Raw genomic sequence first — 17987 nt, 5'->3', positions numbered from 1 at the left:
CTTACTTTGGAAAGGCATCTTGAGATTGTCGAGGAAGAACAGTCAGGAATACTGCCAATATAGAGTGCTGTAGTGGCATGAGAAAAAGGTGACAGCACTCACACGTACCAAGGAATCAACTGAAAAATTCAAAACTCCATGAAATGGGCATACTTAGGAAGCTGCCAATAAATGTCTGATAAACACAGAAGAGGTAGAAAAGGGGCAGCAAAGCCATGGATCTTCTTCTATCACTGATGGCTAAAATAGTTTTCTTCCTCATGCAGAAAACCTTATGCAGTTGAAGGTTTCCACATTTATGGTGTTAAAAACCCATAGAACACAAGGATTCATAAAACAATAGTGCAGAACTTCTATGGGAAAACAAATCCATTCAAAACTCGCATAACAAACTTGAGATGTGTTTACACTAAGAACTGATTTTATGGATACTATTTGCCAATAGGTTTTGGATTCCCTTTTGATTCCCAACTCAACAGGTTGCTATTCTGACCTAGTGGCTAAGCCTATAAGATTGATTATTTAATAATCCAAATTTCTTCTACTGAATCCCACAATGATTGGCAACCATTATTTATTATTTCCTGACTGATTATAGCAAAACTCTGTATACCCAATCTGAAGTACCATTTTCCCTTTCAGCAAACTGAACAGACAAGATGCATACGCACACTTGCAGAAATGAAAAAAAAAACAACTCTATTACTGCCCCAGCAGATGCCCATTCATGCATGGATTTACATGTATGCTGCAAAATTAAAACATGAAATTGCACTACAGTATCAGCTAATATTCCCCCACTTCATAAACCCAGAGCTTCCATTAAAATCATGGCAAACACATCAAGCCTGCGTTTGAGTTTGGATAGAAATGTAGTTGGAGTCCATCAGTGAGACCCACGCTTTGTTTTCTCCAGAAGAAAAATAGAAAAAAGCAAAAAAAAAAAAAAGCAAAAGTGGAGCACTTTTAAGGATGAGCAGTTACTTCTTCCCAGGCAGGATAATCCCCGATTCCAGACAGAGTTCCTTAAGCAGCCATTTGTATCCAGCAAACTGCCTACTCACCCAAGCTTACCAACAGCCCCAGCAGAGATGGTGCTTAGCTGAGACGGCAAACTTCCCCTCTGCGCAATTGTCATGCCGAGGTTCTGGGGCAAGCCAGGGTTCCTGCCATCTGGGCCCAGGAGGGCCCTGCAGGAGTGCTCCTTGAGAGAGGTGGCTACAGAAGAAAAGACAGAGTTGGTACTCAGGAATTGGGGAGCAAATTGTAGGTTGCTTCCTTGCAACCCTCGGCTCTCTGAGTGAGGATGGAGAACCGACAGGATCTTGGAGGTCAGACGCTCATTTTCCAGAAAGACTGTCTCATTCCACTTGTTGGAAAATGAGCCACAGAACAGGAGCTCTGAGCGAGTTGAGAGGACTGACTCGCTGCTGACACTGCCCTTGGAGTTAGTATTTCCCATGTTTGCAAACTGGCTGCCCACAGCAGAATTGCTTGAGCATGCTCCACCTTTATACCACCGTGTGCTCCTTCTAGAAATGTCTAGAGATGTAAAAGCTGTCACCCAACAATTCTGTATTGGCTAACCAGCAGCAGGTCAGAAAGGGAGAAAATCAGTCCCTACTGTGTCCTCAATCTAATGTGGAAATTGCAAAGTATCTTTTTTAGCAAAAAGAGAGAAAGTGTACCAATCAGTATTTACAGAACTTAATTATTCTCACTTTTCAACAGAAGGGAGAAAATGACTTGTGTTGAAGCAAGAATTATCTGAGAGAGAAAAAGTGGCAGAAGAAAGCTCACAGTTGTTGCATCTCACCTACATGCTGATGGCTAAAGTGTCACAGTTTATAACACTCTGCACTTGGGGTCATAAGCTAACAGATTAATCAGACCTAATTACCAAGCCATACATTTTTCAAGCAGATTCATTTTACTGAAGATGATTAAATTAAACATAATTTAATTATATGAGTTTATTCTTAATATTTATTATTATTAATATTCCCACTATTTTTACATTAAAAAAGGTTGCTGTCACAAAAGTGGTCTTCCACCCTCTTTTGTAACTGTATATAAGAACACAGACACCAAATCTTGTAGACCAAGCCAGGCATTTGGCCTTCCATAGAAACAGGTGCTCCCTGCCAAGATGCTGTTGTTGCAAAACCAAGACAGACTGGAAGATGGGGAGAGATCCATTGACTTCCAGGAATTATTTGGTGGCAGGGAAACATCATCTGACCATCCTCCTATCCGCCTTCATTGAGGCCTACTGATGCAAATATGCCTTGAAGACCTACAAGGCACTCACTAAAATGTCAACAGAAATATTCCATGACAAGTTTTGGCATGCAAAATCCAGTTGATGCCTTTCTCCTGCCTGCTCTGCAAAGCCACACACTGGAACACATTTATATCCCACTTTTCTAGAAAAAAAAAATAGACAAGAGAACAAAAACATCCTGCAACTAGCATGAACAAAGCTCACTAAAATTATGTTGCCTAACATGTATCTATCAAGGTAATAAAAACAGGACAGGGGATTTGCACTGCAGGAAGCTTTACTATTCCCACATCTGCCTTCTCTCCTTCAAAGTCTTCTCTCCTCAGTCCCTTGGTCATTTTCCTCTTAAGTAGGCTAAACTCCTGTTTCAAAATCTACCATGGAAAAAGATTACAGAGGACAAAGAATTTGAAGGATTTATCAGGAAGGATTGCCAGAGAAGATGAAACACTCCTAGTATTCTCCCAGCAAGTGTCCCAGAAGGTATAAAAGATTTGGAACTCTGTAGTTTCCTCAAAACAAACCAGCACACACTACAGAAGTTTACTCGTTTTCTTCATTCGGCATCACTTTGGGGGGGAGGGGGAGAGGAATGATAATAGCACAAATCTCAAAAGACATCTCATTGCCTCTCTGCATCTTGCATCAGTCCAAGAAGCCAGATCCAAGTAATACAGCTTGGTATTTGGAACTACCTAAGCCATATGGGGTTGGGGAAAATGGAACACCCCCCCCCCACTTCAGATGCTTTATGAGAAGCCAAATAGAGCATCTGCCTAATGAAACCTCTATACTGCTTAGGCAGGTGAGGTGCTTGGATTATTGCAGAACATCATTCCTGTTCTCCCATTGCTCCAGGAAGGGCATTAGGAGAGGCTTTACTTCAAGTCTTCTAAGCAGCAGAGACGTTTTCCTTTTCCACAGCTCCCCAGCCCTTCTCTTCTCTCACCCTTTGAATGCCCTGAAAATGGACTGGTGAAAACAAGAAACTGTACTCTGAGTTCAATTAGCACAGTTTGCACACTGCTGAGAACGACTATTGATCACTGTTCTCCTCTTCCCACAGAATAGATCACTGTGATGCTCAACCACAGGGCTGAAGGAAACATCCCCCCACGTTTCCTTCCCCTCTTGCTTCTCTTTTTAGACTTCCAAAGCTCAAGAAGACTGAGACTGGGGGCTGTAAAAGATCATCCACTCCTTGTTTTGCCTCAGCAGGAGAAACAAATGAAGTATCAAAGACACCCACCTCAAAATCGTACCTGACCTGTAAAATAAAAAAAGCTTCTTCTGGTAGCAGACTCAACCCTCAATCATCCCTCCTCGGTTATCTCCAGAAGGCGATTTCTGAACAAGCCTACTTTTTTAAACTGCCCAAATATGCCAACTCCTCTTGTAACAATCCACTTGCCAAAAGCTCTCAGGCTGTACACGAACTCTCTCAGGTCAAAGTCTATATATCATTAGGTCATGTCCTAATGGCAGCTCAGAAGAATTAGTTTGTACTCTTAACTAAAAATGTAAAGTATTATTCATCCAAAATCAAAGGCACATCCATGCTAACAATTATGCAGGGAAGGAAGACCACAAGAGATTCTAGGTAGAAAATCAGGAAGGAGAAATATCAGAATCATCAGAGAGTAGGAAGAGAAGACATTTCTATATTATTATCCTTTATTTAGAGTAAAACACCACAAATAGTTAGAAAAAATGCATACCCAGAGAAATAATGAGGCGTAACTAGAAAATATCTAAAGTACTGTAAAACATTAAACAAATGGTAATGATAGAAAAAACTTTAGCAATGCTTCCAGAGACTAGAAAATCTGGGTGCAATAAGACTGCATCCCTCCATGACTTCATACTGGATGGGTGCCCAGATCTGGCTACTCTTAATACCATGGTTAGAGAGGAAATGTAGCAATTATTATCTATGAGACAAAGTGCTGCCCTGTGGGTAGCTGGGTAGAAATCCCTGTATATTACATTGGGCCTTAAGGACAGGATGGGATTGCTGCTGGTGTACTAATCACCCCACTGCTCAGCAATGGCCTACCTGAGCTCCTGGACGTCACTGAAGATCTGCTCATGGTAGAGACTCCCAAGCTTTTAGTGCTGGGAGCCTTTAACATCCATGCCCTGGGGGGAGTCCCTATCGGCTCAGGAGTTTACAGCCTCCATGGGCTTATCCCTGTCCTGCAGATCTTAGCCCCTACAAATACAAACTGTCACATGCTCAACCTGGTATTTACCTTGGAGCAGATACAACATAAGTGGGTAATGGAGAAAATGATCACCAGTTCTTTGCTGTGGTCACAGCACTTTTTGGTTTGCATGTACACTGTCAGCATGCTGAACCTCTGCAAGGGTGAAGGACTAATTAAGAACATCTATCACAGAGGGCTGGTGGACCCCTTGGGATTTCACAGGGCACATGGAGATTCCCCCAACGATCTTGTGGGAGTTCCATTATGTACCTCCCTGACTTCTGGAACTTGAATGCAGCAAGTGGTTCTCTGCAGATCCCTCTAGGCTCCTTGGTTTATCAAGGAGCTTCAGAAAATGTAGTCAATGAAGAGATGCCTGGACCATCAAAAATGAGGAATAAATGCAACCATGCACAATTACATAACCACATTCAGGAGTACACCGTAGTGTTAAAAGCAATGCAGCATGCTTACTTCTCCTCTCTTATCTCCTCTTATACAGCAACTCTGTTAAAGGTTATCTTTTGCAGAAAAGTAAAAGTGAAATTGCTCCTGACATGTTTGTGAGTTGTTGTTGGTTTTTTTGCATATAAAACTGCTCACATTTGGGCAGTCAGAGGGGATTCTGAGGAAGCGGACAAAGCCCTCTGTGCCATGAGTTTTGCCACGTGCAAGACGGGCTCATGTCCTGCCGCATAATACCAGTTACTGCACTGGTTACCAATTTTTTTCTGGGTCTAATTCAAAGTGCTTGTTATCACCTTGAACCCCCTATCTGCCTAGCTCCCAAACACCTACAGGGGCTCTCCCAACAAGATCCAGCCTACCCTCTACATTGTTCTAAGGAGGAATTACTGAGGATCCTCCTCCTACACACAGTCAAGAGAGTGTGGGCCCAACCACACGCTTCCTGTGGAGCTGCCCCTATGCTCTGGAAAATCTTGCTTCCCAAGATATGGAACACCCCAGACCTCCTTGCCTTTCACAGATCACTTAAAACCTGGCTGTTCTACTGAACATTTAGTGGTGCACAGGCTGCTTTTTAGATAGAAAGTTGCTGTCTATTCTTGTTTTTACTATATGTATCCTTTGATTCTGTAAACCGAATCACTGATTCACTCAATCACTGAGTCCAATGGAGATGGGTGATATATAAAACTATGCAATAAACAAAATCAGAAAGTTCTTAAATAGATGATGATGAAATTTATTAAATTCATATGCCTCCGGACTCCCAGCAACTCTCAAAGGCTGCTCAAGGATGGTACTACATCCTGGCAGCAAAGACTAGTTCATACAGAAATAAAATCTAAGACTCAGAAAATAATCTTTCCAATTTGCTCCACTTCCTCATGGGATGTTTCTTTGCTTTTTCTCTTAGCTTCTTTTGTCAGTTTAATTTTGGACAATATTTAAGATAATGCACCCAATATATAAGCCCTGTCCACAGGCACATTTAATAAAAGCAGACTATCCAGATATATTTTTCAATTTCACAGCTACAGAATAACCAATCAATGAAAAACCAGCTTATTGATTCTCTCATTGCTCTGTGGTGGTTGTTCCCCTCCCACCCTTTTTTTTTTTTTTTTTTTAAGTTTCACAGCATAATGAAGTAAAGCTGAATAAAAAATTTAAGATACACAAGGACAGAAGATTGGTGAATAGTCTAGAATGTTCTTGAGCCAAACAAGACAGAATAACTGCTCCACTCTTTCTGGCAGCTTTCCACAAATTGTACCCTGCAATGCTCAAACTACATTAGTTTTAATAATGTATTTTTCAAAGACACAGTACAAAGCCTTCTGTATTCAAAGCCAGCACAAGAAAAATTATATTTTATACAAACCTGGACAGGCACTCTGGAGTAAACTAGGGGGGGAGCCTGAGGGCCGGAGTTGCAAATCCCTTTGCTATAACAGAAAGAGAAAAGAGAGAAAGAATCACACATGCTTCAGCTCCATGCCAAAACTGGTATTCGTTTCCACAGAGCAACAGCTCCGAAGCAAGCCCCAACTCCCTGAATTCAAAGCTTTCAGCTCCCTAATCTGAACTCAAACACACTGATCTAGCGGGACAGCCTTATTACCTAGGACCTATCTATACTCTTAACTGAGGATCACTGAGGATTGAATGGGAGCTTCAAATACCCACAGGAACGTTGGGGTTTATATCTCAGATCCTCAACTACCCAATGGAAGTTGTTATTACAGAGAGTAAGGAAGATGACCTGGACAGAAATAAGCAAGAACGTTACCTGGGCAAAAGGGGCTGAAACATTTTAAAGTCCAGAGCAACATTTGGAAGAGGCCTCCCTGATTTACTGGAACAGGTAGACCTCACTTAATAACTGCCCTGTTTAGCAACCATTCAAAGTTACAACAGTGATGAAAATGCAACTTTATGACCGGTCCTTGCACTTACGACCGTCACAGCATTCCGTAATCATGTGATCACCATTTGCGCACTTCACAGCCAACTTCCGATGAGCAGAGTCAACAGAGAAGCCAGCAGTAAAATCACAAGTCGTGGTCACATGATGTCTCGCTTAATGACCATGTGTGATTTGTTTAATAACCGCAGAAGTGAGGTCATAAGTCTGTTGCAGGCATGTGATGTCTTGCTTAATGACAATGTCACTTAGCGATGGAGCTGCCGGTCCCAACTGTGGTAGTTAAGCGAGGCCTACCTGTATAAGGATAGGGAGGAGGTACAATACATACATCAGACTTGCAAGATTCAGTTATTATAGCTAATCTCAATAAAAGTAGTTCTATTCTTTCTGTGGAGTTGATTTCCTGCTCTGGTCTACCTAGTGGGGCTGACAATTATAAAAGGAATACCAGTCTTTAAGTAGTTGTTTGGCTTTTCTTTGATGTAATTGTTTGTTTTATCTTCGTAACAAATAAAAGTGGTACTTTTCTGGAATTTGTGTTCTTCACAGATGCACTTAAAGTCTGTCAAGTCCTTCTGGGGACTTGCACACCATGACAGCTTCCACTAACTTCCACTAGTTAAACAATTATATACAATGATGAAGTTGCCACATTAATCTGATGCCATAAACACTAGTCTACCATCAACCCTAGCTAGCAGGATCAATGTTCAGGGAAGGAATTATCTGGAGGGCTACAAGTTCCTCAATCCTACTTCAAGGTTTAAATGGCTGTTTACAGCAACATATTAACAGGAATAATCTCACTCTCCCCAGTTTTAACTAAATGGAAAGTAAACATTCTCCAGTACAGGGCAATTTTTAAAAGATTTAAACAAATATTCTGGTTTTGTTTTGTGTATCAATCAGTCAACCAATAATATTACCCAACTTTTTCTTCAGGGACATTGACAGAACGTATTTGGGAAGGAACATTAATAATTTGGTAGCAAGTAATAGAAAAGGAAACTCTCTGCTTGAACCACTTAAAAGATGCTACTAGTCATCTACCAGTACTGGGCAAGACAAACTATTAGCCTACTTTGATCCTGTTAATTAAAGCTCCTTTTAGAAAGATTCAGGAAGTAATCATAACTCATTTCCATTAATTCTATCTCCACCCCACTGCTATTAATGGAATATGATTATTGTCTGTCTTTACCTAAAATAAACTGATTGGCTCATTTCTTCAAGTCACCTACTACTATTCACAGACATTTCAACTGCAACAGCAAACCGTACTCTGGCTTTGAAGATAAACAATTACATCTTTTCATTCAAATTGTTCAAGCCCAGAACAGCTGTATCAGAACCTTTTTGTATCAGAATCAAAAAAAGCAGCCCGCACATTATGAAACACTTTGATATGAATGATAAATCTGGGCTGCTTGTTTAATTTTTATCTGGATTGTAAACCACCTTGAGCTATAAGAAATTAGAGTGCTACAGAAATGATTAAATAAATAAGTGTGTATGTGAATAAGATTGTGTGGCCTACCTTGGACCTGCTGCTGCTGCATTCAGGCAGAAGATTCTTGCAGTTTTTGTGAACATTTACTGCACAATCTGATAAGGAAAGAAAGAGAAAATTGAGAACTTTTTTCACATATTCACAGTGACACTCATGTTAGGTTAGCAGTATCTCTGAAAGCTACAGAATGACAATCCTGCAGAAACTACAACAATATGGCACATGCAAACCAATATGGTTCTAAAGATTCTAAAGATTACCATGGACAGCACTTATGGATAGGCATGTTGCAATTTATTTACAACTCCTCAGACATCTTTTCCCACAATCATGTTTCAGCTGTCAGGTAACCATGCAATCCCAAGGGAAGATGCAGCTGCTTTAGGGAGTTGCAGAGAGGTGTCACATGAACATCCTGTGTGTCCCAAATGATCTTTTTGCCTTTGCACAGCCCTATTAAGGAGTAACTAGTTGGGAAAGCTGATCTCCCTCCAACCAATTAGCCCAATCCCTCCTTCAACAGCAAGGATACTACATTGTAATAGTGTTCAGCAGAATTCTTTTAACACACATACATATTCTTATCTATCAAAGTACTCTTCTAAGCACATGAAACTGTCCTAGACTGAATTCAAATCATTGGTCCTTCCAGCCATAAATTTATTCTAACTAGTTGCTACTATCCAAAATCTAGGGCAAGTAATTGTGATCCTTTTAACTGGAAATATCAGAGCCTAAAACTAGGATCTTCTCCATGCAAAGTTGGTGCTCTACCACTAAGCTGCACATACACATAGTCCTCGACTTACGAACATTCATTTAACGACTGTTCAAAGTTACGACAGTGCTGAAAAAATGGACTTACAACTGGTCCTCACACTTACAACCGTCACAGCATCCATGCAGTCATGTGATCGCAATTCGGACGCTTGGCAACTGTCACACTTTTACAACAGTTGCAACATCCTGCGGTCACATGATCACCATTTATGACCGTCCCATCCAGCTTCCGATCAGCAAAGTCAATGGGGAAGCTGGCAGGTCACGTGATGGTCACGTGAGTCTCAATAACCACGATGATTCATTTAACTACAGCAAAAAAGGTCGTAAAATCAGGTACGTGATGTCTCACTTAACAACTGCACTGCCTAATGACAAATTTTCCAGTCCCTATTATGGTCATAAGTCAAGGACTATCTGTACAGTAGTAACAAAGCACATTAAAAGAAAGACAGTGGGCCTAGCTAGCCAGAACAGCATCTGTTTTAGGAGCAGAAGGTGCCAAGTTCAGGCAGATTAAGAAAAGGACTGTTTACCTTGGCAGCTGCCACTCAGTATAATTCAGGGCTGAGCAACAGGAAGGGTACAGGCATCAGTGCACTTACACTCCTCCCTCAGCACCCACTGAGGTACTCAAATCACCTCTTTTTAAGTCCCTACAAGCAGCTGGAATTACCACAAAGCAAAGTTCTATCTAGTAAAAAATGTGTAGGGTGTTAGAGCATGATGGCAAGTGGGCTCCCCTCTCCTCTCCTAATTTTCATGCTGATCAAAGAACAGCAAGGAAGAGCAGCAGCAGGGCTAGGAGGGGCCAAAGCTGAAAAAGCCCCCTGAGCTGGTATATGCATCATCTGAACAACATCACACCCCAATACTAACCCTGCTATCTGCTATAACTGGCAACAAATACCCAGTCTCCTGGGCAGATAGAGGCTTTTTCCAGACCACAGATTGAGAACCCTCAGCACCTTAAATGAGCATAACCTCTGTGTCCAAGACAGGTCCATATGGAAAGAGAATGATCCAGGTATATGGCCTGTTAGTAACCACTGCCCTTAACACAGTCAAAGTTGGTTTCTGCTTTGCTAGTTTCTGCTCAGAGCTGCCAAACACTGGCAGAATACCGCCCTCTCCTGCAACAGACGTCAAATTCGGAGGCTACGGTTTCCAAGGCAAACTGAACCAGATTACATAATTCACACAAGATATAGCCCAACAAACGGCAGGCCTTTCACACTCCAACAACCGCACGCCATGTCCTTGCAACGAACAGGCTGAACTGGCCAAGAAGTGAACAACCTAAGACTCAGCTCTTAGTTAGCAGAAATGTTTGCTTGTGTTGCTGCAGCAGCACAAGGAAGCAAACATTTCTGCTAACTTAGAGCCTCCGCAATTCTGGAGCCATATTTGAACAAATGAAAAACATACAGGACCTGCTGAAAAACCTTCTCATGCAGGATTGGCCGTAGTCACCATTTTTGTGGCAGCATAAGAGAAAAACAAAAGCTGCTTTTTGTGATTTCTGCTTGGAGGAAAGTTTTCCTTGCCACAGAAGATATTAAACAAAGAGACATTTACAAACCTGGGAGCAATATAAACGATAGCACCTGGTCGCAGCCATGAAAAACTCTTCACTCCCCCAGCCCATGAAATACCAATAGGTAAGGCTGCTGCTCCACCCCTTATTTCAATAATGACTGCACTTATTAGGTGACACCCCGCATCCTGCAGGAGGGACAGAGGTTTTGTTTGCCTGGAACGGCCTCTGTGACGCCACCTTTCTTACTTCCTTCAAATCTCTTCACAAAACTAGCCATTTTGCTTTGTCTCCTCCTTGGCTGAAGTCAAGCTTTACTAGCATATTGTTCCTTGCCATCTGCCCTTTGCTGAATTATTGACTTTAAGCCCTTTGAGATACGTATCTGACCTTTCTCTTCTACCGTGGACAGCGCTGAGCACCCTGATAATGTCCTGTAAACAGCAGTAGCAGCGACTGAAAGACCACATGGCAGCTGGACCACAACATCTCAAGGGCTGCCAGGCACCTAAAACTTCAAATGTCTCCCAAAGGAAAAATTCTTGTACTTTCTTTCCAATATCTTGACCTTCAACTCCCACGTCTTCTTCTGACCCAAACAGCCATTAGAATGACTTGAAAGTAGTACAGAATGAGACACCAGGAACAAAAATAACTAGAATGACCTCACCCTGAAAGGTATTTGAAGTATCTGGGAAGTGGAAATGCTGAAAAGCAGAAACCAACCAGTCTTGCCTCAAAGCTCTGTTTTGTCTATTTTCTGAATTAGTTTCAAATGCAAATTTGCACAGCAGCCATTGGGATTCTGAAACTAGCCCTCCGCTAAAGTCCCAACATCTGAGGTAATTTCACAGATCCTGCAATGCTGAAGGCAGAAGCTATATCATACATATCCAAACTGCTATACTAAAAAAAAAAAAGACAAACATGCCTGAAACTTGTCCAGGTTTATTCTAGTACATGGGAAAAGCACCTGAAAGCCCATTACTAGACTCACCTACTTCAGACATGGTGTACTGGACTGAATACACACATATAGGAAATGTTTCCCTCTAAGAAAACCAACTCAAGACAAAAAAATAGACCACTGGGACTGATATATTACTATATATTTGAGGATATCTCCCTTTATCAACAGAAACAGGAAAAAAAGCAAACAAAATCAAGACTTCTAAAGGGACACATATTTAGATCTCCTAAAAAGAACCCCATAGCTACACAACATTTTAAAAACACATCATACTACATCCAACCAAGCTCCCTTAACCAAGGATTAAGGAAATAAGCACGTACGCATCTGTTGTTTGCTTAGCATTATGTTCAAAGTAGGAGACTTGGTTTGTTCTTCTCTTAATATACCAGAATTGTAAGTGAGGGTTTGTTTTTGGCTCATGATTCTGGATTAGTAGAAGAAACCAAGGACCCCAATTCACATGTAATGCTTTTTTTTAAAAAAAAGGACCGAAAATTCTTGTTTTCTTTCGCCACTCCTGCTAGCAAAAAAAAGCCAAAAGTGAACCAGCAGCAAGCACTAGCCTACTTCCTCAAACTTATCTTTAGGTAGGAGCTGGACCTAAATACCATATTAGAAATGCTATACCATTGCAACATACCACAGCCTCTCTCTTAAATGTTAAAAATGTTAAATTCAACTTCTGGGGGTACATGATATGTTTGTGCAGTTTTCTTCGCACGAGTACAAAAATGGCTTGACGTCTTCCTCGGGGGTGGTGCTTTTTTTGTCTATGGTTCAGTATTCTCTGGTACTCTCCCATCTAAGTACTGGCCCTGCACAACATCCAAGCCATGTTGGCCAAATACTGCTGAGATTTAAATATTAAATGCATCTAATTAAAAACAAGCAAACAAGACAATTCTTCTCTAAAGGTTTGCAAAAAGCGTATCAGGAGTACAGTACAGTGGTACCTCTACTTACGAACGCCCCTACTTACAAATTTTTCGAGATACGACCAGCTTCGGCCCCAAAAATTTACCTCTACTTATGAACTCACCTCTACTTACAAACCAGATCCGTGGCCATTTTCCCTGCTGCCACGCGGCTTCCTGTGGGCAAGATCGCGATAGCAAGGAGACGTTCGGTGAGGCTTGTGGTGTGTTTTGTGGCGTCTGGAAGGTTTTTGTGGTGTTTGGAAGGTTTTTGAGGTTTAAAAATAAAATGCATATGTTTCAGAACTGTTTAGCCGTATTTACATTGAACCTTATGGGGGAAATTTACCTCAGGGTGCAACCAAATTCGGAGGGCGGATTAGCCGTATTTACATTGAACCTTATGGGGAAATTTGCCTCGTGGTGCGACCAAATTTGGAGGGCGGAATGGATTAACCGGATTTACATTGAACCTTATGGGAAACTTTACCTCGACTTGAGACCAACTCGAGTTGCAACCAGAGTCACGGAATGGATTAAGTTCGTAACTAGAGGTACCACTGTACTTCATTTCTGACACAGCCAAGACTGAAATATATCCCTTTAGATACTTAAAAAATACTATCATATCCTTTCCTCAATTATTTTTTCTCAAGGCAAAACTTGCACAGTTTTTTTAGTCTCTCTTCCTAAGACTTAAGTTTCCAATTCCCTGATTTTCCTCATTGCCCTTCTCTCACTTTGTTTTTGTTTCATTAAATCTTCCTTAAAATGTGCTGCCCTGAACAGTACTGGAGGTAGGATCTGAGCAATGTGGAATGGTCCATGTCTATCATGTATCTTTAAGCAAATAAAGTTGTGAAGTCAAGATTTGTAACCTATTGGGCTGTATAAGCAAGTTTCTGTTTATTGCTTTAGTTTTACAGAACACAGGGACTGAAGAAACCAGAAAGAAAACACTTATGCGTTCCCTCCCATCCCTTAGCTAGAAATTGAGGAATCACAAAGTTGCACCTGCATGTCAAACATTAAAATCTGCCTGCACATGGAATATATACAGGTGCAAGGTTGACATTTCCGAATGCATGTGGTGCAGATGCCAGTACATTTTTCTCCCTCTGGTACGATCATCTTTTATTTGCGCATTTAATGTACTAGTGTATTGTTTTTCTCTTTTTAATCTTTGTAAGCCACCCAGAATCGATGACAAACAGGCAGCCCTAGAAACTTAGATTATAAATAAGTTATAAATAGGCCCAGTTCTTAAAGTTCAACCTGACTACTAGATGCAGTCCACTATTTATTTCCTCAGCTGCCAGACAGTCACATCGTCTCTAAATACAACTTACTTTCTAGAGAGAAGACAACGCATGACAAAAATTCTTTAGGGAGCTTTCAGTTTGAGAAACATCAGGCACCAGTGATATCAAACAGAAATACTTTTAGGAATATCTTTCCTATTTCACCTGGCACACACTAGTCCTGTTTTTTTAAGTGGGAGGACAGCAAGGAGAGAAACTGATCCTTCTAATTTGACCATTTCATGCTTGCGTAGCTTTTCTAACTCAACCTTCTTAAAGAGCAGCCTTGGGCTCATTCATTACACAAGCATGGTTTTCTCAGAGCTTTTCTACATAAGCTTTCCCTGGTATCTATCTAATTCCTGCTGTATAAACAATGGGAGGGCATGTTTATAAAGTGAGATTAACAGGCATAAAAACTTCTCTGCCTGAAAGGCAAGCTGAGAAAGACAGGGTGTGCCAAGGCAAATGTTTTCATTTCCAGGTGAACCAAAAGCCAAAGCCCAAAGGCTACTCTAGTTGTGGCATAGCTTCCTATGCAAAGTTCGTTGCTGAATGAGTCAGTCACAAGCAACTGGATTTGCATGTTCTGACCCCAGTGCACAACTCCTCATCTACTTCTATGGGAAGCCTGAGAGTAGAGGGGGAAAACTCAATTATTTGTTCATTACATTCATATATGAGAGCTCCAGGCAGCTTACATTAGGATCTCACTCTAACCCTACAACAGCAAGCCTATGACATGTACTAGCTGAGAGAGTGGCCCAAAATCACCAAGAGTTTCAACAGCTGAAGCTGGATGTGAACCCATATCTCCCCAGTCCTAACCCAGTACTTTGATCACCATACCACACTGGCTTGGAAGATGAGTTTGTTGCTGGACACCCCTCTGTAGCAAACTCTACATCTACTTTACCAAATTTTCAAAATATCTCCCTTCACACCAAATCAACATTCCTGTTTTAGCACCTTGATTGTTATTGCTTTCATAGGAAAAACTTTCCAGGATAAATCAGAAAGCCCATCCTTAGGCTGCCCAGTAAGACTCATCTTGCAAATAAATCCACAACAAATTACAGCTGCACAAAAAGATGTATACCCACTTATTCACCTGATTTGTCTAAATCAAATCTGATGGTCTAATGCTAAAATAGTGCTCATTCTCTCTGTAATTGGAATTGATTCTTTCTCAAGGCAACCAGCTAACTGATTAATTACATGCTAATAATCATTTCACTGTTTCGCTTTTGCTGGAACTTTTCAGCAATTTGATTTTTGTACTAAGCACCTTAGCTAGGTAAGGACCTTACCTAATTAAGGATACAATCCCAGAGTTTAGTTCCAGCAGCTGACAGGCAACAAATATAATGGAAGCCCACAGCCATCAACAGTAATCCTGATTCAAGGAATGCCTTACCATTAAACTCAACTGAAGGGAGGAAAAATTAGAGACAGCCATAATCAAGAGATAGCATATTGAAGAACACAGCTCAGGATTCAAACATCTCTCTCTCAATTCCATTTTTTCCTAAAGCTTGTGAGAATATCATGCCTGTCTAAACGATACAGCTACACAACTCCTTTCCCCCAGCAGTACAGGAGAAGCAGTCGTTCTCCACACAGGCATGCTAGTATTGGTAAAAGCAGATCATATGCTGTAAACACTGCCCCTGCTAACCAGATACTATTTTGCAGAATAATTCAGATACACCGAGCAGAGTTACCAACTACTGCACAATGGAATTCCAGTGGAAGAAATACCATAATAATTAAACTATTTCCTAGTGCCAAAACCTGCAGAAAACCTTCAGGAAACCAGCATCCAGGTGACAGAAGTCTTCTTTCATTTCACTCTCTCTTCTTTCTTACTCTCACACACATTTATTATGCATCTAAGTTTAGGAATTGTGAGCTATCGCTACTGATGACTTCATGTGTCTCTTTTTCTCTCCTGTTCTCCACAGGCTGTCTTCCTGTATGTTTTGGACTACAGTATTCCACACCCAATATCATGCAAACTCCAAAGGTCTATCCCCATTAGAGAAGCAATTAAGATAATCTTAGCTATTACTCCATTAAACTGACAACCAGACAAGCCAATCACACAACAGGTGGTGTTCTTATTAGAGAGCTGCTGCTATGAGAGACATTGTACCTGCATGTCTGCTGGACCATAGTCCAGGAATTCCCACCCATCTTTTAACAATCCACACGTTTTTGTTTAATATTGGCCTTGACTTTGCCATCTGAGTTCTTTTTTGGAATTAGGGATAGGGATCCATTTCTGTAATTTGTGAAGCCAGACCACTGAAGACCTGGCTTAGTCTGATCTCAGGAGAGCTGAATGGAGTTTGAACCTCCACATCATTGCTATAGAGTGTAAGGCAGACAGAGGGGAGAGTATGACTTCCCTATTGTGAGAGGATTGGAGGATAAAAAGGAAAACATGGCAACAACATTTATTTACTTTTAACGTAATATATTTCTTAACTATCTTTTATCCCAGTCTAATTCAAAAATGAATTAAAATACCATGGTTTTTTCCACAGTAACTGTAGCAGCTGCAGCACTCCTGCTAATTGGCATAGCTGGATCTTCATATACTGCCATGCCCCCCCCCCATTTTTCTACCCTCACTTCAACTAAGGGAGTTTTATATTTAAGAATTTGATGTATATTGATTGATCTCAAGGCTTACAAAAGATATGCGAGTCCCATCTGTTCTTATGGCAGAGTGCTCAGGAAACTGCTCTGTGATATTTGCTGTATATGTTTAAGTTCCAAGAGCTTCTGTTCTTTCCCCCTAAATGAGGGGAAATGAGAAGGGAAAGGGGAGAGGCTAGACAAACAAAAAGTTAATATATTTTTTGCACTTTTGCCAGGTGGAACTCAGACTTAGAACTTGCAGCAGAAAAGAGCTCTTAATAGAGCTCAAGAGAATTACAAGCAGGCCATCTGCTCAGGGAATTGTAAGTGTTTGGAGTGCTTCTTCCTTCTTTTCTGCCTCTACATGGTTTTCCAAATATTATGATTAGCATAAGGCAGTGTTTCTCAATCTTAGCAACTTTAAGATGTGTGGACTTCAACTCCCAGAATTCCCCAGCCAGCTGGTTGGGGAATTCTGGGAGTTGAAGTCCACACATCTTAAAGTTGCTAAGATTGAGAAACACTGGCATAAGGAAATCAGAAAGTATGTTTTCAAAGATGTCAGATGATTGGCAGATATCTTGGGGTATTCAGGTGTCACTGAGAATATCAGAACCATGCAAAAAGTATGAACCCAATTGCCACTGGGTTCGTATATCCATAGAAATATAGTAGTACAGCCCAGACTGACAGTCTTTAGCAGCACATATAAGAATGTTCAGACTATGGATGTTTCTGCACCTTTTGAAGATTTTCTCAGTGGTTATTTCCGTCTCCTCCCAGGCTGAGAATTTATGTAATCTGTTCAGCTTTGCACTGCTGTAACAGCTAAATAACCACTCACACCCACTATTCCATTTAACTGCAGGATAGAATTGCTTGGCCAATCTACTAATAACAACACAACCTTTCCTTTTCAGTTCTTTATTATTGTGATTATTTTAACACTGCCCTTCTGCCAAAACCATCATGGCAATGTATGAGTAATCAAAATCGAACAGTTATAAAAAATAATAAAACATTTAAAAAACCACTAAAACCAATTTAAGAGGTCATTAAAAATGATAGTCAACAAAACCTTGAAAGGGGGAGCATCTAATCTTGGCCAGAAACAGCTATCTTTCTCTAAAATCCCACATTTATAGTGATTTCTTTTCCATACCATCCAGCCATCTGTTAGAATGAAGGAGCATTTTAATAGACTTAAAAAAATAGCTCATGTTGTGATCTTTTCATTGGCAGTAATAACAACAAGGAAAATGTTCTGCTGATGCTTTTGGATTTTCTTGTAAGAGACAGATACAACAACCTGTAATTTTCATCTATTTTAAAACACTACTCCCCAATCCTTTTTGTTTTTTAACTAGAGATGCAGGGTGACTGAATGTGACCGTTCTCTTAAATACATTAATCTTTCCTATGCTGAATCAGACTGTTGGT

General features: G+C 40.8%; 1 protein-coding gene across 6 annotated transcripts in view; it reads right to left on the bottom strand.

Moving 5' to 3' along the window:
• The window catches only part of ARHGEF18 (Rho/Rac guanine nucleotide exchange factor 18), a 61975-nt gene that overhangs the window by 20078 nt on the left and 23910 nt on the right, over positions 1-17987 (bottom strand). For 5 of the 6 annotated variants that reach the window (XM_088149571.1, XM_025174169.2, XM_025174170.2 and 2 more), the window contains 3 exons: positions 8424-8491; positions 6341-6404; positions 1065-1218 (listed from right to left, as the gene is read on the bottom strand). In XM_088149571.1, the coding sequence (XP_088005697.1) occupies positions 1065-1218; positions 6341-6404; positions 8424-8491 (286 nt within the window). Of the gene's footprint in view, positions 1-1064; positions 6306-6340; positions 6405-8423; positions 8492-17987 lie in introns of those variants that run through there. The other variant, XM_088149574.1, reaches the window with a different exon arrangement.

The sequence above is a fragment of the Python bivittatus genome, unplaced genomic scaffold (assembly GCF_059951505.1).
Source record: "Python bivittatus isolate LINGU-HERP-01145 unplaced genomic scaffold, Pbiv_v1 ctg000580_np1212, whole genome shotgun sequence".
NCBI classification, from domain to species: Eukaryota; Metazoa; Chordata; class Lepidosauria; order Squamata; family Pythonidae; genus Python; species Python bivittatus.
The sequence above is the reverse complement of the archived record's forward strand: the minus strand, read 5'-3'. Positions and strand labels throughout refer to the sequence as shown.